We start from the raw sequence: 24,817 nt of genomic DNA on the forward strand, positions 1-24,817 counted from the left end.
GGTGAAAAACCTACATGTATTTTAATCACTTCTTGAGTGTAGTTTTACTTGCCGACAGATGAAACAGCATGTTCTCATTGTCACTGAGTTTACAGTCAGTTAGGGCACCAGACAAGGTGACAAAGACCACTTTTAAGATGCTACTTTATGAGGTAGCGTTTTGGGAATGCTTGCATTTGACAAGTGATAAGATGATAGAGGATTTGTTACATACAACAGTGCCATCATTAAGCCTCAGTTAGCAAATTTGGCTGGATTTCAGTAGCCTAGATAGATAGGCAGACAGATAATACCTCTGAATTTGTGCATGTCTGTGTCTCATATAGGCACTTAAAAGGATGCTAAACCAAGTTGGCATCCTGTATAAGTGCAGTATCATGCAGACAGGAGGGGTTTGTACATAATTGATAATGCTTTTTGCAAATGTTTATGGGCCAAAACAGTTTCTTGTACTGATGATTAAGCCAATTCTCATGCTTGTCTATTTATGTAATTTTTTCTAATATAAAAATTAAATGCTGGTTGCCCATGAGTTTATGTTTTCTGCTTAGCAACTGCTCACTGAGTATTTAAGTACTGTCTGACTCTTCAAAAGGCCCTATTTGAGAAGGCTATTTATAATACCTGATTTGGGCTGCTTAAAAAAAATGCAAATGAGATTCACAGGACCATAAGAGCCTAGGTCAGAGTAGAAGTTAATAGAGGGAGGTTGATGCTTCCCTGGAATAAAGCAACTCATGAAAAAGTCTGCAGTAGGTCATGGGAGTGTACTGTGAGTGTCCAGATCTCTTTTCTGAGGTAATTGCTCTGCATGTGTTTGGAATTCTGCTTAGTGCAGCATTAAGATCGGGAAAAAGTGGTTTAAGTGTGCTGGCTTTCTGGCAAGCTTTTCTCTGAATTTCTTAATTCTCTCTCTTGATTCTTTTTTTTATAATACCAGTATTATAATACTTATATAATGAGCTAGTGTGTTTTCAGTTATCATTTTTAGCTACATAATAAAAACATTCCTGTGGGGATTTTGCCATGGAATGACTAGTATTTGGAGATCATATTTGTGAATACAAAGAAAACATAAAACCTGAATATAAAAGGAAGAGAGTTGTTTAACTAACATAATACAACAGTGTTCTTGTGATCTGCTTCGAGTCATTTTGTTGCTATGTTGTGTCATTTACTTTCGCTCTCTACAACTACCTGAAAGGAGGGTGTAGCCAGGTGGGGGTTGGGCTCTTTTACCAAACGACTTTCAACAAGACAAGAGGGCATGGACTTAAGTTGTGCCAGGGGAAGTTTAGGTTAGATATTAGAAAGAATTTCTTTACGGAAAGAGTGATCCGTCATTGGAATGGGCTGCCCAGGAAAGTAGTGGATTCTCCGTCCCTGGAGATATTTAAAAAAAGACTGGATGTGGCACTCAGTGCCATGGTCTAGCAACCGCAACGGTGGTTCAAGGGTTGGACTCGATGATCTCTGAGGTCCCTTCCAACCCAGCCAATTCTATGATTCTATGATTCTATGGAGCAGTGAACTTGATAGAAAATCAACCATCAAGTGTAGCTTTGTTTTATTGCTCAGTTTTAGAAGTATTCACAAGTATTGTGGAAGGGAAATAGCTGTGAAGGACTTGGTTTTAAAGCTCAAGTATCATTAGGGAGCCAGGAATTTCCATGGTTCACTTTATATTTGCCCATTAAATTGTTTTGTCCTTTCCTACCTGCCACTGCAGCGCATGGACATGGACCGTCGCAGGGAGGATGCCAGAAATCCCAAGCGTAAACCCCGCTTGATGGAGGAAGATGAGTTACCATCCTGGATTATTAAGGATGATGCTGAAGTTGAAAGGCTTACATGTGAAGAAGAAGAAGAGAAAATATTTGGAAGAGGATCCCGTCAACGCAGGGATGTGGACTACAGTGATGCTCTCACAGAGAAACAATGGTTGCGGGTAGGCTGTCCCTTTAATTATTATTATTATTGTTATTAATTTTTATTTTATTTTTATTTTTTCTTGCTATTTTTTAATATTTTATTTTTATTAGGGTTTTTTTTTTTCAGTTGAGATTTATTCATTCTTGGTGCTTTTTTCTTTTTGAAGGTTGCACAGTTGTGCCATGGAAAGTGCAATGACTTAGTTAAGGCCTAAATACCCTTTCTATGTAGATTTTGCTGCTGTGTTGACATCATAAATAAGTTTTAAGCTGCATTGCTGAAACTTTAATCAGTGTTAGTAAATGCTGATTCTGGAGTATGATAGTTCCTGCATCTGTTCTATTGCTATTAATCTTGACATATTTCTTACATTTTTACACACTTCCATAGGTGTCATCTCTAAGGTACTCGAAGAATTCTTTTACAATGGAGAAGACCAGTGATCAGCATATATTGTCTTTCTATATTGCAGAAGCTTAATTTTATTATTTTTTTAAATATCTGAATTTAACTCTTTTAAGAATTTGGAGACTTTCACACAGAAAGACTTTCACATCTTATTCTCAGCCTATCTTCGTAGGAGGCGTGCTCCAGCCTTCTGGGCTCACTCCAGCAGGTCCATGTCTTTCTTATGCTGAGAACTCCAGAGCTGGACACAGTACTCCAGATGGGGTCCCATGAGAGCAGAGGGGCAGAATTACATACCTTGACCCCCAGGCCACTCTTCTTTTGATGTAGCTCCGGATCTGGTTGGCTTTCCAGGCTGCAAACCCACATTGCCTGGCTCATGTTGCATTTTTCATCCACCAATACCTCCAAGTTCTCCTCAGGGTTGCTCTCAACCCAGTCTTCACTCAGCCCATATCTGTGCTTGGGATTGCCCCAACCAAGGGGCAGGAGCTTGCAGTTGGCCTTGTTGCATGGGCTCACCTCTTGAGCCTGTCAGGGTCCCTCTGGATGGTATCCCTTCCATCCTGGGTGTCAGTGACACCCCACAGCTTGGTGTCATTGGTAGACTTGCTGTGAGGGTATGCTCCATCCAACTGTCCATGTTGCCCTCAAAGATGTGAAACAGTAGTGATCCCAATACTGACCCTTGAGGAAAATTACTCATCAGTGATCTCCACTTGGATAGGAAGCCATTTACTGCTACCCTTTGAGTGTGACCATTCAAGCCAGTTCATTATCCAGCAGGTTTTTCATCCATCAGATCTGTATCTTTCCAATTTAGAGACAAGGATGTCAGATCTAGAGGCAGTGTCAAATGCTTTGCACAAGTTTGGGTGGATGACATTTGTTGCTCTTCCCTTATCCAACAATGCTGTCACCCTATCATAGAAGGCCATCATATTTATCAGCCAAAATTTGCCCGTAGTGAAGCCATGTTGACTGTTACCAACCCCCTCCTTATTTTCCATGTGCTTTAGCATAGTTTCCAGGAGAATCTGCTCTGTGATCTTGCTGGGCACAGAGGTAAGACCGAAAGACAAAATGGCCTCTAGTTCCCTGGGTCGTTGGTTTTTTGTTGTTTTTTGTTTGTTTATGTTTTCTCAAATATGTGGAACATATTTGTTCTTAACAATTTAATCTGCCAGTTCCTTCAGGACCACGTATATATCTCATCAGGTCATCATTGTGGACCTTTAGGTCCCTTAGATGGTCTTAAACCTGACCTGTCCCTACTGTACATGGTTCTTCATTCTCCCAGTCCCTGCCTTTGCATTCTGTGACTTGAGTGGTGTGCCTTGAACACTTGCCCAAAAAGATTGAGGCAAAGAAGTCACTATCTCAGCCTTCTCCATATCCCATGTCTCTCATTTCCTCCTGGATAGTGCTCACATTTTCCCTCAACCTTGTTTATCACCAGCATACCTAGAGAAGCTTTCCTTGTTGCCCTTGATGTCCCTGGCCAGATTTCTTTCTACTAGGGCTTTAGCCTTCCTAATCTAATCCCTGTCTGCTTGGGCAATTTCTCTTTATTTTTCCCAGGCTGCCTGTCCTTGTTCCTACCCTCTGTAGACTTTTTTTTTTTAATGTGTTTGAGTTTCTCTAGGTGCTCCTTGTTAATCCATGCAGACCTCCTGGCATTTTTGCCTGACTTCTTCTTCACTGGGATTCATCAGTGGCTCCTGAGCTTGGAGGAGGGCATCCATCTTACTTACACCACACAATCCAGTATTTAATTTTCTTAACAGAAAATATACTGACTTGTGGTAAATCCTGTCTTCATCTGCCCCTGGTTTCTTTACATGTCTTGGAGAAGTTGCTTAGATCTATTCTTTTCCAAGAAGTTCTGCCTTAATCAGCAGCCACAACTTGGACTGCAGAGATCAGCTACCTGCTCCTTTTAAGTTAGACTTTGACCTCTCTGCAGATACACCCAGCACTGAAGAGTCTAGTTGAGGCACATCCCCACAGGGTCTGCCGTACACCTCAAAGTATGTATGCCTGTGTGTATACTGACCAATGATGTCAGCTCTCTCCTTGCTAGAAGGTCAGGTACCTGACTGTAGAAGCAGGAGACAAAATAATTACAGAGGGCAAACCTGTGAACGTGCACAGTGTTTAGTGACACTGTACTGCTGCCCCAAACAACATTTAGTTCAATGGTTACCTCCTTGAGCAACTGTAAGACAAAAGCAGGCTTTATCACTAGCTGTCACTGCAGCCTGCTTGTCTGCAACTGTTGGCATGAGAACTGTAATTCTTAAAAACAAAACGAAACAAAACAAAAAACCAATTAAGGAAGAATTTGCTTCCTGATCCTATGAAACATGTATATTCTTGAAATATTTCATGCTCTAGCATGTTCTATCCCTGCACCACTTCTGGACTGCGAAGTACTTTACTGGATCCTGTGGCAGATTGTTTTCAAGAGGGTTGTCTACTAAGGATTCCATTTCTTCGGAGGGGGCTTTGAGAATCAGAGGATTTGTTTTGAGTAGTTAGAAGACTTAAGACGGTTGTGCCTGGATTCAGCTTCTCATTTAATTTAGTTGCTGGCCAGGTGACATGAGTAAAGTGTTATTCTCTAGTTGTGCTATTCATTTGAAATAGCTTTACATGTTGGCCAGGGAAACATATTTGAGTCCAAAGTGAGTGATGCCTCATTTACCTCATGCAGACATTGTGGACTACTTGTTTCGCTGATGTAAAAATTGTCAGTGAAATTCAAGCATTTGGTCTGTCAAACAAATTTAAAAAAACAACAGTGGTGGCTTTTCATATATACAGAATATGTGGAGAATACAGGTTAACGTAAGTTTGACATAAATGTTAATTTGGTTTTTTGTTTCAGTTTACTAACTAAGGTAAATATGTTGTGTGATAGATCAAACTACCTAGCACACACAACTTCTTTAACACATACACTAACTCGTTTTGGAAGAAAATACATTCTTTCAACTACCCTATGGATTTCCTGCAGGTACAAGGTGTACTAGAGACCACCCTCCTCCTGAAACACCAAAGGAACCAAAGCCAACCCTAACATAGCTTTCACAGTTGGGCATGTTTTCAACTCTATTATCATCATCTGGAACTTTATGTAACTTTTTGATTTTACACACTCTGTAAGTCTGTTAAAATGTAGGTCCGGCATCAGGGGCTAAAGTTGGGCTAGCTTATTACTACAATTTAACATAAATTACTAAAAGCTTTGCAGTTAGATTTGTGTTTTTGGAGATAGCTTCACTTCTTTGTACACAGCTTTATAGTCAATGCTAAGAAGATATTTTAAGGTGTGTTTTTTTAAACTGATGGTAGAATTTGATCTTTCAGTAGTCTTCATTGCATATTGAAATAGCTTTGTGAAAAATCAGCATTACATTCAACAATTATTATAGCTACACTTTTCATCTACTGGTTGTTAGTTTTGATGGTAATGGAAGTCTTCTTATATGGTCTGTATTGGGAGCTGAGATTCTGTGAAGGAGGAGAAAAGAAACAAGCTTTTGCTAATGCATAGTGTATCTGCATAGTTCAGACCTGGTTTCCTCTGTTATTTGCTTTGCTCTACCATTTCTGGTTACAATTGCAAAATTTATTGACTTGCTGCTAAACCTCGTAACAGTTGAGTGAGTACTTGCTCAGGGCATTAGAAGGAAATAGCATTCTGATCTTAACAATGTACTATAATATTGAATTATCTGTTTCTGGAAACATTTAAAACCCACATGCACGTATTCCTTTGTGACCTACACTACGTGATCCTGCTCTGGCAGGGGAGTTGGACTCCATGAGCTTGCAAGGTCCCTTCCAATCCCTAACATTCTATGATTCTGTGAATCTATAATGGCATCCAATTGAAAAGCTGCAGAGGAAAACAAGTCACATTTAAAAGACTTTGTCACTGGAAGCTTAAGTGTGTTGTCTCTTTTATGGTCAGCAATCATCAGAATTGCTGGTACTACATCAGAATCCAGGAACTATTTTTAATGTGCAAGGTGAGGTTGATTGGTTTTATGAACGAGAAAGCTGATTTCTGGAAGGATTAGGAAGTGCAACATGTTTTAAGACTCACAAAACTGAGGCATTCTTATGTTGTGAGTATCACTGTCTTTCATGCCCTTTTTTAAGGATATTCCGTTCAGAATCTATTAAGAAAAGGGATAAAATGGCTACTTTTAAGATGCAGTGAGATTTAAACCAGTGAACCATTTTAGATGAAAGGGCCTTTTCCTGGCTTTTGGTGTAAGAGAGAATTTAAATGCTCCTATGTGATAGCTTTCACTCTATTTTGGCAAGATAAGTTTCTTAGTTTATAAAAAATGTGCTTTGCAATATGGGTATCTTTCCCAGAATCTGAAGGCAGGATTTGAGAGTATTAATTTTGGAAACTAATGAACTACTTTTTCTTCAGCATTTGAGAGAATTCTCAAATTCTCAATAAAACAATATTTAGTGATCCAGAAATAGTTTTTATGTGAGAAGGACCTCAAGTCAGGTGATACAAACAGCTGTTTCAGAGCCATACCATTACCATCAGTAAAACATTTTGCCATATTTCCACAGGATTCTTTTCTTAAAAGATGTGATTTTGTCTATATAATTTCACATGTAAAGTACCATAACAAATAATAACACACTTTCCATTGGAATTGTGCATCCTATTGTCCTCTAGAAAGCCTAAGAATATCTGTGTCATGTAGACACTTTCCTGTACATTTAAAAAATTGAGTAGTATTGTTAACATCAGAATAAAATAAGCTGCATTTTTTCTAAAATAGCTATGCTTTTCGGACCAAGTTTATATAGCCTGTCAATAATGAGTTAAAACTCTGGATTTCAGAATTTGTTATAACATTGTTGTTTCAAGTGTAAAACTTTGCCTAAAGGTTAGGCCATGTGGTTAAGATGCCTGAAATACATCTAATGTAGAAGATCAAAATTCAAACCAGCTTCCAAAACTGAAACACAGTTCCACCAAAAATTAATTTCTGCATTTGAAGTTTAAAACCTAACTGTTGCTGGGAGCATTTAACAACAGAAGGAGAATTAGCAAGCATTTGAGTACTTGAACCTACTGCATTGTTACGTTTTCCAACATGCCTTGACAGTAGTGATGATAGGTCGTATGCAGTAGGTGGCTTTTTGTCACCCATCAGACTTGTGAATAGATGCAATAAATTTTCCTGTGTTGATTTGCATTTATGACATGGGTAAGAAGTTACTCATAACTTTCCAACTTTACATTGTGGCCAAACTACTCACTTTGCAAAAAGGGAAGCATTCAGGATTTTGCCTAGTCATCAGGAGCAAACTGAGATTGTTACAGCAAAACGTTGTCTTATCAAGGCAGACCTGAGCCTGTGATAGGGAGCTCTGCACTGGTGTTTCCCTTGCAGCAGGCATGATGGATCAGTGTACACAGAGGTCTGCTGCTTCTCTAGAAACAAGAACTTAAATGAAAGCAACATTTGTTGTTGTATATAAAAAAGCTTGAAAGTACTAACTTAGCAAATATAGAAGAACAGGAAAGTTTCACACTGTACTTCAAGGCATGTGTGTAATGTATGCTCCTCTGTAAAATGAATGTCTTTTGTTAATCTGTTAGTCTGATGATCAAAAAGAGATAAAAGGCTTCTATTATTTTTCTGAGCAATTAGAAGGCATCACTGGGTATCTGTGCACTTCAATTATAGACATATATTCTAAGGCAAGAAATTTGGCTCCAAATGGGTGGTTTTACACTGGAAATCTGCTAATCATCCCTTGTGTTAAAGTCCTCAGCTGTGTTGCTTTCATGGTAGAAGAATAGGTGGCTGATTCTTTATAGGAAGCTATCTACTGGAGTATGGTATCTTATGCTTCAGAACAAGAGTTGGTCATATCTGATTCCCCTTATCCAATGCTTAGAATTGTCAATTATTAGCGTAGAAAAGATAGCAAGGTACAGTGGAAGCAAACACATGGTCACAGAAAGAGCCAAGACTGCATTTCCTTTCAAAGGACTGATGTAGTAAGGGTATAAACTGTATTATTTTGTCAGGGATGTCTTTATACTTCTCGATGAATTTGAAGCCAGGAAACATGTAGTTTCAATCAGCTGTTTTTCTGTGCTGATGAAGATTGCATATAATAGATGATTCACAAATAGAAAGACTGCAGCTGGTACTGAGGAAGACTTGTTGGTCCTCACAACCTTCTTTTCTAAACAGGACCTTTCTGTGATTAATGTGAAATAAAATGCTTCTTAGTTTGGGTGACCTACAGCAGGTGATCCTGCTCTGGCAGTGGGGTTGATGGTCTCTCGAGATCCCTACCAACCCCTAACGTTCTGTGTTTCTTTGATACTTAAACTTCCTGTCAGAGGCTTTCTTGCATTTTCTGCACATCCATTTTACTTCAACAATCTTTGTCACCTGCAGTCATTAAAAAGACAGATTTTAACTGTCCTTTTCAAGCTTGTTGAGAGGTCCTCTTCATTTCTTATTTTTAATCTGATTCACTTTTGGCAAGGAAACTTGAAGAAATCTAAACCTTTACAGAGGACAAAGGAAACCAACACACAGTTTCACATCAGTATTTGTAAATCTTGTAGACAACAGGTAATATACAAAAGTAAATTGCCATTTTTCTGCATCTTAATTATATCACTGAATATTATCTTCATGTATGCACATTAAATAATAGATCAATTTCCCCAGACCCCACAAAAAAGAAGTATGTATAGAAGCATTGATATCATATTAACTTAAAAAAAACCCACAAACTATTACTTAATCCTATGTATTTCACATTTTGTGGTCATTTCATTATTTCAAGTTACAATTGCAAACTGAAATTAAATTAGCTAAAGCAGTCTGGGAAGATATCTCTGGTTACATTAAGTGTACTCCTTTACAACTGTGAGTCTGTAAAAGTGATAGGTTTTTGTCCCCGTAAATTTGCCCACAATATTTTTGTGACAGTCGTGCTGTGTCTTTCTTAAATTGGTTACTTAAGTCTCATTTAATCTGTAAATTTCTTTTCTAATTATATTTCCAAATATACCTACAATTGTTTCTAATTGATGCTAATATGTTAACAATTCTACTCTTCAAGTCATGGGGTATGCTGCAAGGTTCAGAGCAATATGAAAGCAATCTAAAGGACACAGGACACCAACTTGTTCAGAGCTGCTGTTGTAACATCCCTCTCAGAATATGTTTGTTTATCATGTGGAAACTTTCACGCACGACATTTCACAAATCCATTATGTATTGTGTTCTAATTTTGAATGTAAGAGCTTTTCTCACTGTGTTCAGAAACTGGCTATTACTCCCAAGTGACTTGTTGTGCAGCATCTGATTGAGCTTTCTAAAAAGAAGAGATGACTTTGGGAAGAAACAAACAAAACCCACCATAATAAAATAGGTTAGTAATACTGAATATGAGGCTGATATCAGTAGTTTCTGGTATAGAAGTTACTCAGCTTTTGGTTTTTTTTTTCATTTTCAAAACTGAAGAAGATGTTGGAGATAGTTCTGTATGTCTCTTAAGAGTGTGGCTGAGTAGCTGTAGACCACAGAATACTGACAATTTTTAGTAGTTCCACACCCAGTGTCTTAATACAGTGAGTATGTATTTCTTCAGTGCTCTGACTGCTTAAGTGAAGAATCCTTACAGCCAGCATGATACAGCTTTTCCTTTTAGTCAGCCAGTTCCTTCTTCATTATAGAGCCCTTCCCTTTTGCTCCCTGAGCAGGCTGTGGAACCTAGTATCATCAATAATTACTTGGCTCTTTACTCTTTCAGTAGGCTAGTTAAAAGTTTACAGGTGCAAAATACTTCAAGTGATTGCATTCAAAATAATTGCTGGGGTGGGCATAGTGAGGAATGAGACTAATTACTGGTATATATTTTTTAACCATATTTCTCTTTTGAATAGTAGAAAATTTGTGTCCTTGACAATATAGTTTGTCATAACTTGGAAAAAGTTGTTCAGTTCTGCCTTTGTACGATGCTTTACTTAGTGATTGTCACACTAAAGAATAAGCTTATGTATTAAGATATTTCACATTAAGTAGTAGGATATTTTATCTGAATTATTTTTCTCAGACCAGAAGGAAAACACTGAACATAAAAGCTTTGAACTTCTATTTTAAAGGTATCTTTAAAAAAAAAAAAATTACCTGTTTCATTTATCTTTAAAGGTAAATATGTTCTTGCATAGATCTATTAGGTGTTTTTGACATTAGTCTTTAAATCAAAATGCAAGGAAAAACTATGTATCATTTGTATTATTATTTTCCTTAGTGTTTAATGCTAAATAGGCACTTGGAGTTTTTGTGCAAATAATAAAGCAACTATTGATTAATAGTTTTCAAATGCAAAACAGTGAATAAAATCTATCTTATGCTTCTCAAAAAGAAGCAAGTTTCAGCAATGGGAAGATGTAGACCCAGACTGATTAACCTCTAGTTGTAGGACTTGGTTTCCATTTTTTATGGAAGTCCACTATATCTGAGGCCATTTATATCAAGTTTATTGTGTTTTGCAGTAAGTAAATTTTATTTGCTTTTTTAAGAAAAACAATGCTTTCATTTCTAATTAAGTGCCGGATGGAGATTTCTTTGAATATTACTTATGTGGAGGGGAATGAATCATCAGTGAAAGCAAGGAATAACTGGAGGTATTCAATAATTCTTTGCCTTTGGTATCTTTCCATCTATAGTTTCATCCCACTGAGATTGCTCTGGTAAGTCAGTTGGGCAATTCTATCCAGTGGGGAGTGGAAATTCAGTTAAAATAACCTTCATTAATCATTATGATTATAGTCAGGTATTCAGTTTTTGCACTTTTGATAGAATTTCTTATGCACTTTCATCTAGTTGTTAAGTATTGAAGGTGTTTTTCATGGCCTTTATCTGCAATATACTGACCCCTATGCTATAGCATAGCAAGAAATAAATTAGTTAAAATGTAAGGTAACTTGCTTTAGAGAGCCAAGAAATAATTCCAATGTGTGGAAATTAGAAACAGTCTGAGACAACAGGAATGTTATTGAGAAACTAAATAGGAGAACTGGATTTTGAAAAGATCTCTTAGAGAAGATGAAGTTTGAAGTCTTCATAAATTGTAAGATACAGCCTCAGAATAGAAGTGGAAGATAAAGAGAAGTACATTTTCAAATTTAATAAGCTGGGAGGAAAAAGTGAAATTTCTCTTGTGATATCAGTAGAGGATGTGAAGGATTATGCTGAAGACAGAAATAGATATGGGCAGGTAGGTGACATTTTAGTACTTTCAGTGCTCTTCATTAGCCTTCTGTGGGCTTTTTTTAATTCTTCTCTTTTGCATTAGTAAACGGGAGCTTTATTTTGTAAAAGAAAATAAATAAATAATCTGTTGTTCATTACTGATGCCTTTTTTGGTTTTAAGAGCTTAACAGCCCTTAAGCCTAGTGCCTCTTGGCCAGTTGTCAGTACAATGCCAAGGTAAGTTATTTTTGTTACCAGAAAAGCTTGTTCCTTTGGAACGGTTACATGATTGGTTTAGTGTTTATGTTCAGGGAGTTGAGAAGCTTACTTTCTTTCTGTTAACCTATGTGTATATGTCTTTTATGGAAACATGGAGTTTATTTAGCGTGCTAGAAATCTGTTCACATGGTAGCATTTGTCACAAGAGTTGTGATTTGCAGGTGATTCTTTAATCCATGATCAGTATGATCTTACTTAAAATTCTGGTGCTCTAAGAAGCCTGCATGCTCTTAGCTCTTCAACAGGGAAAATGTTGTTGGTACATGGACCAGGATACAGCAATGTTTCAGAGCTGTGGAAAGATTTGGTTGGTACTGGACGTAACATTGGGCCCTCACACTTCCCCTGGCATATCGTCCTCTCATGAGGTGCCCAACCCTTTCTAAAATTTGACATTAAATTTTCACAGCTTTCTTTCAAAAAAAATGACATCTTGAAACTTTATTGTACTCATTGATCCTTTTTCCCTAATGGAAGGAAAGTGTTAAATTTTTATTTGCATAATCCAGAGGCATTTGAGCATGGGAGAGGTCTCTGCTGTCTTGAACTCTAGCACAGCCCATCATCTGTCAGGAACTGGAGATATGTGTCTGGGATTTGTAACATTATCATGCTGGAAAAGGTTAGGAAGGTCATTGTCTTCAGTGTCACAATTCTGTCCTACAACAATAAGGTTTTTTGACAAGGAGCTCAGTCAGATGAGTTAGCTTAATGAATTATTTTTGTTGCTCATACACATACGCATTTTGTGCTGACATACGCATGGAGCATTGGTATCTGCTGATAATTGATGTGTGTGATACTGTTGTAAGTCACCTTTTGAGGCAGCATAAATTATATAGGTTTAGTTTTAAATACTTATGTTCATATGCAAAATAAAAATTTGCCATGCCAGAACTAATGCTAGGAGTCACCATAGCATTTTTGGACTGCTGGTATAGTCTCACTGCCTTTTTCATCACTAAAGTCTTAAGGAAAACTGTCCAAGTTTAAATTCCTGCATATGAATTTGAAAGCTGAGCATATTAATCGATTGATATATTAGGTAGTTTAATATTTATTTGTAGGTCTGTAGTATGTGAAGAATTTATTTGTTGTCTGCTATTAAATTATTTTAAGAATGCAAAAATATATGTTAGTATTCATGACGTTTATTTTTATTTTTGTCTTCACAGCATTGCTATATGTAATATTTTAAAAAACGTATTTTTATTTTCATCTTTTCCTCTTGTCTTGATTTTTTTTTTCAAAATATTGCCTACTCCAAGAAAGAATTTTGTACAGAATTCTAAAATAAGATCTTAGTAAAATCTGTGTTAACAGCACCACTGTTACTTTTTGCTGGTAGAAATTTTGTCAAGCAATCAAAAATATGAATATATTTTAGTTCAGAGAATACCATTTTTCTGACAATAGTATGACAACAAAGATACCAAAGTTAAAAACATACCAACTTGATTTGTTGTTTTTTTTCCAGATCATAATATTTTTTTATTGGTTTCAATAATCAAAACCTGATCTGTTTGCTGAGGGACAGTAGAAATGCATTTTCTGTAAAAACTGCATCTTTAAAATTCATGCGACTTCAGGATTTAAAATAATATATGAAATTGTCTAATTATATTATTTTAATTAAAATGCTAACAAGGATCAGTGACTGCTCAGCTAAAAATCTAACTTGGATGCCTAGAGTAGTAAGGGGAAAATAGGATAAGTAGTTGTCAATATTAAAGCAGGCTGAAGGAAGAAGGCTTTGGGCCTTGCAGAAGGTAGAATGAAACAGCAGATTTGAGTAGCCACAATCCTTTCAGTATTAAATTTTCAGTAAAATAAAATTACTTGTATATGAAAACATAGCCTTTCCCCAGCTCTCTTTTTTTTCCTGATCAGCTGATGAAGAGACTAGCAGCTCGCTGCTTTGCTGGCTTGTTAATTTTATCCCCCCTAACTGTGATTTCCGATAGCCGGCCTGCTGATAGTGGTAAGGTAAATATCCTTTTTCATTGCCGTCTTGAAGATTCAGTAGAACTACATCACAGGCATGTGTAGGTGTGTAACACATCAGAAGTCGGTGTTCTCCATATTTCAGTGTACAACTGAGTGCTTAAGGAGAGCAGTGACATTAACTGTTGACAGCCTTGCATGCTGTATTTATTATTAGCTTTTCTAGCTTCCAAGATATGCAGAGAAATTTCCTTTTCTTAATCTTTGTTAGCTGCAGTGGTTTATAAGGGGTGTCCTGCTTTTGACAATGAATATTAATGATTTTGTGTGCAGATTATTTTTTTTCCCTTCTTTTCTTCCTAATTCATCAGAGCTCAAGCCTCCTTCATAGTGGTTATCTGAACGCTGTGGAAGCATGATGTAAATTGTCTTTTGATTATTAAGGCCTAGTTTCAGGCTGTCCCTCAGGATTCTGTGTTCATGTTTATTCTGTGGATTTGCACATCGGAGGATGCATAGGAAACAGATTTCGAAATCCCACTGGTGTTTTTAACATGCCAGGTTGTTTTGTGTTGTGCATCAGGTTTTGTTCATAAAACGTTTTTCAGGAGACAGTGTACACAATTGAGAAAAATTACCTCTGATCTGTAATCACTCTTTTTATATAGATTGTTATGTTCACATGATCATAAATATTAGCCATGTTTGGTGCTGTGGAGAAATGAAGGTAATTGCCTTATGATTAGAGCTCTTTCAGCTACGAGAAAAGATTGATTAGCATTTGCATGTACTCAGGGCAATATTGAGAGGCAAAAGGGACAAATATCAACATCAGTTGTGTTCTGAAAAAGCATTAATCAGAAAGCCTAGTTGTAAGATTTTTTTTTTCCTGGGTTTTCTTTATTTCTTTTTAATTCCAGGTCTGTTATGACCTGGTATTTTTATTTCTCTTTCGCTAGCTTTCCCAGATCAAGAAAAGTTCAGCTTTTTGCTTTATCACATGAATCTGATATTCAGTATGTGAACAGGTTCCCTTTACTTCGACTTTGGTTTTTTGTAGCAGTGTTTTTGTCCTTCTGCATAGTGCTGCTGGGTCTGGTTAAAAGCATACATCCAGGTAACTGAAACTAGTGTTCATTGTTCGTGACTGTGGGGGGGTTTAATTTTGGGTTGTTGTTGTGGGGGTTTTTGCACCCCATGTTACGAATTATTTTTACAGTGAAACTGTACTGTCGGTGTTTCTGCCTATCTGCTGGTTGCTATTACAGAAGAAAATGATACACCTTAGAGATGGCTTTAATGCTTAGGAAATTTGGAAGTTGCTTAAAGTATTTGGAAGAGAAGTTGACTCGTTGATGCATAAAGTATCTGTCTGTTGTGTGCACAAAGAGTGTGCGATCTGGCTTTGGGAGCTTAGCACTGTTTAAACACTCCTGTTTGAAACCATACGATACCAAAGTCTCCTCTGCCTGGAACTACATAAGATAGAACTGCCACTGATATGAACAAAAGATTGTTTTCATATACTTAATCACAAGGTACCGCAGGCCATTGTTGCGTGTGAAACTGGGAATTGCTGTGGAATTCAAGGTTCAGATAAGTATGCATCTATTTAGATGATAGTGGGATTCTTCAAATTAATTACTAGAATAATTTAATTGCCAGTAACTCATTTTATTGTTGTGCTCCTCTTATGTAAATTGCTTGTTTAGGAATAGGCTTGACATTTTGAATGTAATTATCTGGATCCTACGGTGCTGGGTTTTATTAAATGCCATTTGTTATATTTTTCTTTGCAATGTGTCTTACGTTTAAAATCATACTTTCTGAATGATTGTCAGGCAATCGAAGACGGAAATCTGGAAGAAATGGAAGAGGAAGTCCGGCTTAAAAAACGGAAGAGAAGAAGAAATGTGGATAAAGATTCTGCGAAGGAGGATGTAGAGAAAGCAAAGAAAAGAAGAGGCAGACCTCCTGCAGAAAAGTTGTCACCCAACCCACCCAAACTGACAAAACAAATGAATGCTATCATCGATACAGTGATCAACTACAAGGATAGGTGAGCTTGAAGATGGTCTCTCTCTTCTGCATCTGCTCTCTCTGCTGATACCTCTTTACACATATTTTAATGGCTTCATTTTTGTTTTCAGTCTTCAGAGACATTTGCTGATACAGCATTTTTTAAAAGTAATTTCACTTAGGTCCTGGTCCTGTAAGTCTCACTCTTTATAGAGGATTACTTCAGGAACCATCTAATAGGAAGTTGTTGAAGCAAAAAAACCCAAAAAGTGGACATAGAGTGTCTGCTTAGCAATGATGTCATTTTTTTCAGGAGGTGTACTTGAGACCATTTAGCTTGAATGGAACTTACCTTCAACTTAGTCATGCAGCACAGTGTGTTTTAATTCAGCATCTGTTTGCCAAAGGTCATTGAAGCCTTCTTGTGTACTTACCGTTCTTTGAGAAGGGATACACTGAATTACTTAAATCACAAAGGGAACAATTAGAAGCTGAATGAATATTAAATGCATTCACAGAAAATCAAGAAGTATTTGCATGAGGTGCCCCCCACAAGTATGACAGTATAGTTTTGGCATGTAAGTAAGTTTCAGTCTGATTTCAAATGGTAGGTTGCTCTTCCTACTTTTTTGTAGCTACCGTTCTGTGTCTTCCTGTACAAGATTAACATGGCAGTATCTGGTGAAGCATACAGAACTGTGATGCATCACTTTTTGTGACACATAAATATTGCAATAAAGACTTCTCTGATATGTGGGCTCTCCACAGGTTTATTGCATTGGAACAGGATTCACAACAATGAACATCATGAGCAGGAAACTGTCTACAGACTCAGTGTGTTCAGCTTGCTGTGACTCCCAGCTAACAGAATATCTGTGAAGGGAGGTGTATTTAAACTCCTGGTATTCCAGTCAGGGCTTCAAGGAGCCATCTCTTCATTTTGGATCCCTGGCCTTGAGCCTTCTCCTGAAGCCAGTCACTTCTTATCAGGGTTTACTTCTCATTTTGAAAGTAGGAAGCAGGTATTTCTGCTAGCCTCCCCATTTGCAACTGTTGGTTAACTGGTAGTTACTGGGGAACTTCAAAGATTTTTGCCTGTCATGTGTGCCTGAGAAGTTAACCAAATGTGCTGTTACATAGTGACAAGGCATGCTATTCCCTTTCCCAGGAGCCCACATTTGTAGAAGACAGGATTGTTTCCCACTCTAGAACTACATGGAGCTCTCTTCTCTTAGGAACTTAAAATGCCTGTTAGATCGAGGTTCTCAGTGTGATGATCTATGCAGAAGAGTTCCAAGTTCTGCGTTCTGATTTTTTTTTTTTTTTTTTTTTTTTTTTTTTTTTTTTTTTTTTTTTTGTAACCTAGCACCAAACCACCCAGTATTATTGAGGCTGATACAGAACAGAACTGCAAATTTAGCCATCAGAAAACTTAAATATTTCAAGATTTTAAGCCTTAGTTACGGGGTCAAAATTGCTCTGGACTTGGATGAAGAATTTCAGGATTTGCGGCTTTAAAATTAAGTCGGTTTTAGGCATTGGAGCCCTTCAGCTTTGGTGGGGCTTCATCCTTGTTCAGCTCTGGGCTTTTGTGTGTGTAAAGGCAATTGGGGCAAGTATAGAGGGACAGGTTAATTGGAGGAAAAGTAGGCCATGAGCTTCATCTAGGGAAGAAAAGGTTTTTTCATGTATTTAGTATTTGAATACTTGAAATCATCTTTGTCTTAAAATGAAATGCTTAACTTTTCATTTCTCAAAGATGTTGTACTTTAATAAAGTCTGAGAGCCTGATCTGGACAGAGAACTGATTGTGTCCCCATAATTGGTCAGGTGATACCCATCCAAAATCTGACTTTGGCCATGATTACTTTATCGACAACAAGTCAACAGTCTTCAGTAAGTTTTGTGGCAGTTAATAAGCCAGCAAGCGAAAAAATCAAGACTTGACTACATTGCTGAACTAATAAATTTGTGTGCTTTATGATGTTTCTTCTTGCTTTTGAGAATAGCTCTTGTAAATACAGAACCACTTCTCTGTTCTTGTTTAAATCTTCCTTTTTTAAAAAACATCCTCCCATGGTGTCCTAATCTGGAGTACTGGTGGACTGCCTTTTTGTGGTGATTCTTTCTGATGTCTCCAAATGCTTTCCTAACAGTCTTGTAATCTGTTGCAGGCATCTGGGGAGAAGTAAAATCCTTTCCTTCCTTATTTAGGAAGCATCCAACAAAATAGGCTGGGTTGCCTGCTGTAAGAAAAGCTAGAGGCTACAATAATAAACGCAATAAAATCTAGTAAACTGATGTTTGAGCTACAAAATTATTATATAAAGGCCAAAATAAGATTAAACTGACTAGCAGCATTTGAGGTAAACATTCAGTGTAGAGAAATCCTGCATATGATTGTTTGAAAAGGAAATTCAGAGGTAGATATTCAGCTTCTTGCAAACCCCAGTTGAGTAACTCCATGCAAGACAGTTAGTGTAAGTTAGCATTAAGGTGAAATTACTGTTTATCTCTCATGTCCTCAGTGCAAATTCAAGTTTTTTTCTCTATATTTTTCTCTTTTGTACTTTGTAGCAACTCTCACATTTCCTTTTGTTTTCATCCCACATCCCAACACGATACTGATTTTAATGGAAAAATAACCAGAAGTTTATTAGTTCTTACGGAGCGTTTTATATCTACCAAGTGAGTTTCTTTGGGTCTTTCTAGAGAACGAGGAACACACTGAAGGAAATAAAACTTAAGTGGTTATGCTTTAATTTGACTTGATTGGCAGCCTAACTGCATTAGTTTCCTGGATTTCTGGTCCCTGGGGTGTCTCCCATGTTAGTCATGGAAAGGAAATGGTAAAATGGAGAAAAGGTAAAATGGTAAAAAAGGAGAAAAAGGATGAAGATGTGTGGCACTTTGAAAATGTTAATTTTCAACTCCATGGACTCCTTGGGTGTGAGAGCGGTTGAGGTCCTTGTCAAGTTTGCAGTACTTGCTTATTGCAGTGCTTTGGATTCCAATACTGGGTGATGCTTTCAGCTTTAAGCAAAATCTTTAAGCTTTTCTTCATGGTGATCGGGATTTCTGTATCATATCTCTGTGTTTGTCTTTGCTAATCTTGAAGCAAAGTCATACATCAATTTGAAGAAATGTGTGAAGAAATTCTGACCCAAACCATTCTGCAATTTTGTATAGCATTTTTAGGGTACCATGGGAAAATTATAAGCAAAAATGAAAGAAAGGGGAGATCTAATGAGTATACTCTCTAATCTGAGCAAAAACAAGGAGAAAGTTGTAACTGAAGGCACTGCTAGAAAAGGAACCACTAAAATGGAAAGCAGATATCACAGAAGTTTTTGAAGAATAAGTATTGGCATAGATCATAACATATTAATGATACATATATTTAAAAATGAGGAACATCCTAGCCCAACCGTGAAGTTTTAAAACACTGGTGTTGGGAACACAATTAAGACTGGACTAAAAGAATTTGAGTGAAACACAGTACCTCAGAATGTGTGGTAAGGTATTTACAGACTAAAAAGAAACTTTTATTTGAGTTGGAAGTTTGTCATGTGCAGCTGACAGAAAAAGAATTACCTGGGTGAAGAAATTACTGATCAAAGGTAACTAGAAGCCATCAGTATTATGCATCTATAAGAAAGTAGGAGCCTGGCCCTGATGACATCAGTGCCTGTATTGGTGAGGAAATACTCATTATATGTGTATGCCCTTGTGTGTGTTATATTGTGATTAGACATCAAGCTATTGGAGAGCACTCAAAAGAGATCCATGAGGATGGTAGAGGGTCTGGAAGACTTGATGTATGAGAAGCAGCTGAGGCCACTTGGATTGTTTACGTTATAGAAAAGGAGGCTGAGGGGTGACCTCATTGCAGTCTGCAGCTTCCTTACAAGGGGAAGAGATGGGACTGCTACTGATTTCTTCCCGCCTATGACCAAAGACAGGACGCAGGGAAATGGCAGGAAGATGAATCAGGAGAGGTGTAGGTTAGATATCAGGAAAAAGTTTTTCACCCAGAGGGCAGTGAAGGAGTGGAACAGGGTCCCCAGGGAAGTGGTCACAGCACCAAGCCTGCCTGTGTTCAAGAAGTGTTTGGATGATGCTCTCAGGCACATGGTGTGATTTTGGGGGTACCCTACGCAGGGACAAGTGTTGGACTCAGCAACCCTGGATGGGTCTCTTCCAATTCAGCGTATTCTATGATTCTGTATTTTGTTATTTGTTAACGTTCCTTAGTTCTTGGTTGCTGTTTGTAATACCAGAATACTTTTCAATTCAAAAAAGGTTGGTTTACACTGACACAAATGTAAACAATTATTTCAATGGTAAGTAGCATGGGAGAGTCTTGCAAGAGGAAATAGGTTGGTTTCTTTATCCAGACACTGGAGAAGATGATTGCTCTCAGTAAATTCACCTGGGAAAGCAGGGAAACAGGAACACAAGCAGAATGTAGAAATATGTTAAATACAGGAGGGTGATTACAAGTTTATATGAATGTAAACATTTATGAATACATTCAAATTGTTGACTAAGAGTTACGGAACCTTTCTTTGTGTAATAGTGGGGCAGAAATAACAAGATAGATTTGGGCTCTGTTGGTCAACTGAAAAACTTACACATGAGTATTTACAGTACCAAGAACCTGAAAACACCTTCTTAGTTACACAGTTGATCCTGATTCTCCAGTGTAAGATATATTCATCATCTTTGCAGAGTCAATTTGCATATATTTTTGTCTGGGGTTTTGCTGCAGTTATTTCTTTAAAATTTAGGTTCCTTTCCAGCCTTGTACATTGTTTCTAATCTTGCAGTGCAAAACCTATTTAGAAGAGAGCAATTTTAAATGCTTCAGCCCAGCATTACTGTCACAGTTTTTCAGTTCTGATGCTTTTAACCTGTCCTTTCTTCCCCATAAAATTAGGAAAGCTTGTAAAGGTGGGTACTCATAAAATCATATGTGTAACACGGATGTTATATTTCCAGAAAGAAAAGTCAGTTTCAACAACTGACAACTTCAACACTTTAGCCTTTTAAAAGCAGGGGCAATTTTACTTTTCAAAATAGGAATTTATATGCCCCTGCTCCTGGTTTTGTATCATGCACATGAGGCTTAGTCCCTCAAACTATCTTTTTCCTCTTCTGACGGTTTTTCCTTTAATTTTTTTTATTTAAGAGGAAGACAAGGTGTCTTCGTGGTTGATAAAATTAAGTAGAGAAAAAGAATGATACGTCATACCTTGTAATCCTTCATCTTCCGTACAAACTCAGTGCCCTCTTCTTTCTTGCTTCAGTTTAAAGTTTCCTGTTTTCCTGGCTCCAGTTAATATGCCAGTTTGATGCTACTACTAGGTTGCATTAGCTTTTAGATAGCAACAGCTGATTTCAAGAATCCCAGGACACTGATAGGTCTATTACATTAAGTAACTTTCATTTGTTCTTTACCTGCTCTGTGCTCTGTTTGCGAGACTTAAAGTAATGACTTGTATGGTGAACCAGTTAACTTCACAAAGCTTCCTCCCTATGGCAGGTGGCTCTTTATGTTTTACTAAAGCTGGTTAGACAATTGAAGGGTGGGGTTGTTGTGCCCTGTCCATGTTTCCTGCTAGGCAAGAGACTTCCCCTGCCTGTGGTGCTTGCCATTTTGAATGCTGTGTCATTAAAGCCAAAACATTTAAATTCATGCCCATAGTACTCTTAACTTCAACAGGACATACCTCTGGTGAGGGTGTTTTTCTCTGTGCAATGGATTTTATTTCCAGCGGTGTTCTCAACAGTTTTTAACTTCTGTAAAATGGTGAGTAACATAATTAGCCATTTTTAATCTAACTAGTAATTACTTATTGCCAAATGGTGCTCTTGAGATACACAAAGCAAATAGTTCTTATAGTCAAGCCAAAGTTACGGAGTACATAGCCAAATGTCAAAACCAGGAATTTCATTTTTAGGTATATTTATCCACTTTCATTTCAGTGGTGAGAAATGAAGTCTGTTCCTAAAAGGAAGAACCATTAAATACATTTAACAGAGATTTATCATCTGACTATGTATCTGGGTTACTGTTGGAAGCTGTTAAATACAGGGGAGTCCTCTGTATTCTCTCACAAATACACTTTTTTGTAAGAGCACTCTTGTCACTTGCATTTAATGAGGAGTTATCATTTGCACACCATGGCCCTGGTCCTCAGCACTCTGACAAGGGCAAGTATGTAGGACTTCTCATTTACCCACTCTAAATTGAATTTCACAATTTGTTAAAATTGTGAAATTTGTCAGAAATATTCTGAGAATGTTTTGCAGTCTCAGATTCACAGTTGTGTCTTCTGATTCCAAAGGAAAAAGGGTACTGATGGTAGTAATACTTTTGACAGATGGTTAGTGGTGTCTTGCTTCTGGCCACTCACTGCCATGGAAGAAAAAAACACAAAAGGAGCCTCTTATAAATGAGGCCTAATTGTTCCTGCATTTAGTTCCACTGAAGATAATACTGACTAAATGGGTGGAAATAAATGCTTTTAGGCACCTTGACAAAAAAAAACAAAAACAAAAAACAAACCACCCAAAAAAAAAAGGGAAGTTTGGCAAAAAGGAGGGAAAATTAGAAACACTGAGCATAAATATTCTTTTCAAGTAACAGTATTTCTTAAATTAGAATTTCCTAATGATGTTTAACTTGCACAGCATGCAGGTATTTTTTATGTGAGCACTCAGAGGACTAGCATGTTGAGCTGGTGTATTAGCAGTGAACTGCCACTCACAGTTCTTTCACAGTCAGGTCTTATAATTTATTCTGGTCCTTCTAGCCCTCGGCACATATCCTGCTAGTTGCTAGGCAACGATAAGTGATTTTTTTACTGCGCATGATTTTTATGTGGTAGTCATGGTTATTATTTTCTAATTACAAAACTAGAGACAGGGATTAAATCAGAATTGCATTAATAATCAGTGATTTTCTCCTGCTGTATGCACGACACAGTCTTTTGAATTTATATAAGAAAAGATCACATTATTTACAATGTAGATGTGCATATACCAAGGGAGCAGAAGATAATATTTTTTTCTGAGAGGAGGTTCTATAAAAATGATACAACGAAATAAGCTGTTATTGATCTGAGCAGACAAAATCAGGCACTAGTCTTCGGTCTTTTGCATAGTTCATGCCCTTAATGCTTTTTCTTTCACAGCCTTAAATGATTCTTAGTAATTAGTTATGTCGAGAAAAAGCTTGAAGGTTTTCTGTGGCATTCTTGGTTTAATAGATAGTGTGAATAAGTCACAGTTGGCTGGATTTATATCTTGAAAATAGGTTATTGCTGTTAAATAATTTACTACTGTTACATTTTTTTATATAAAATACAATATAGCGATGGCTCTATGTGTGTAAAAAGAGAAAAAAAAATAGAGCCATACGATTAAAAGCTCTATGATCATTAGGAGCATTTTAACAGGACAGATATATTAAGCATGTTATAAAATTCTATCAAAATTAGATTGTTAGTAGCTGTTTCCTTTGCACTTAAATCATTCTGTTTGCTGTTAGACTGAAGGTCCAGCTTTCATGGTTATATTAATTTTCTCAAATAGATATTTCTGTTAAAAGAAAGCTGCTGAAGTTTAGAACATGGCAATAACTCAGACCTTCTGCATAACAAATCCAGATTCATACTTCACAGAATTTTGTAATCAATTTTTATACCTATTAAAGGCATAGCTTACGTCTATATCGTACGTCAGTGGATTTCACAGTTTTACTAACATAACTTTATTAAGTTTGTGCAGTCAAGCACAAAAAAAATAGGGTATAATAAAATAAAAAAAAAGGTGGAAGCCTAATGTGTTTCCATTGGGAAGGTACATTACCATATGCAATGTAATGGCACAAAAGTGTACACTTTGGTATGCTTTTCCACATAAGCACTGCCCTGCATATACAGGTGGGCACCAGTCACTCAATGAATAGCTGAATTTCCCTTGTGCTTCTTTATGATGCCCAGGAGTCTGGTGGTATGGTAGATATATAACTTTTTTTTTTCCCCCTCCAACAAATTTAATCCCATCTTATAAATGAGGAATAGAAACTTATATTTTAAGACACTATTTAGGCACCATAGATCTGGTTTCTTGAACTACTTAGTCTTCTGCAAATCCAAAACAAACATCACTGATCTCAGTTACGGCTGGGAGTGCCCTTCTCTATATTAACAAAAAAACCTCCAAACAAGTCCTCAGTTTGTGAACAAGTATAAACATATCTTAATTTAGTCATTTGTGCAGTACTTAGTCCATTACTTTTCTTTGTGTTACTTCTAGTTTTTCTTTTGAGAGGGCAGTCTGAGATGAAGACAATTCTGTTTTGTGGTGTGACACAGTCACTCACATAGATTCATTAGCACAATTGGTGCCATAGAATCCACAGAATAAACACCTCCCACTTTGACAGGGGAAGTATGAAGGGAAAGAATTTGTCTCTTTGGTGCAGTAGACTGAATTTCCCTATTATTTGCAGGCAGAAGAGTAATAGTAAGACTTAGGATGACACTTATATGGTCATTTTATGATTTCCTCTATTTCAGTAGCTGGATGCCTCACAAATAGATCAGATCTGTTGGATGAAAGTGCTAGTAACTGATTGGAGTGTGAGGTGGAGGTGGTCTGTTGGGCTGTCTGCCCTAAAAACTCTGTGGACAAGGTAGCACTTTCACCTTCCCTCACAGAGCTGCACAGAACACCGCCTTGTCTCACCATGCAGCAGCAGCAGCACCCAGAAGTGTGTTAATTCATATGCTGTAATCTTGCTGTAAACCAGGAGGCAGCCTGGCAGGGCAGTTACTGCTGAATAGATAAGGGGAATGGCTTCTGCTGCTGCCAGTCAGGCAAAAGTTGTCAGGTTGAGACAGGGGTTTTGTGATTCTAAGTTTGCACTGGATAAGAAAATACTTTAGCTG

The 24,817-nt window shown here is 37.3% G+C and overlaps 1 protein-coding gene across 4 annotated transcripts in view; it reads left to right on the forward strand.

The window, feature by feature from the left end:
* Positions 1-24,817, forward strand: part of SMARCA2 (SWI/SNF related, matrix associated, actin dependent regulator of chromatin, subfamily a, member 2) — a 108,100-nt gene that overhangs the window by 74,016 nt on the left and 9,267 nt on the right. For all 4 annotated transcript variants that reach the window (XM_030467983.1, XM_030467985.1, XM_030467986.1 and 1 more), the window contains 2 exons: positions 1,730-1,948; positions 15,680-15,897. In XM_030467983.1, the coding sequence (XP_030323843.1) occupies positions 1,730-1,948; positions 15,680-15,897 (437 nt within the window). The remainder of the gene's footprint in view (positions 1-1,729; positions 1,949-15,679; positions 15,898-24,817) is intronic.

The sequence above is a fragment of the Calypte anna genome, chromosome Z, assembly GCF_003957555.1.
Source record: "Calypte anna isolate BGI_N300 chromosome Z, bCalAnn1_v1.p, whole genome shotgun sequence".
In the NCBI taxonomy this organism is placed as follows: domain Eukaryota; kingdom Metazoa; phylum Chordata; class Aves; order Apodiformes; family Trochilidae; genus Calypte; species Calypte anna.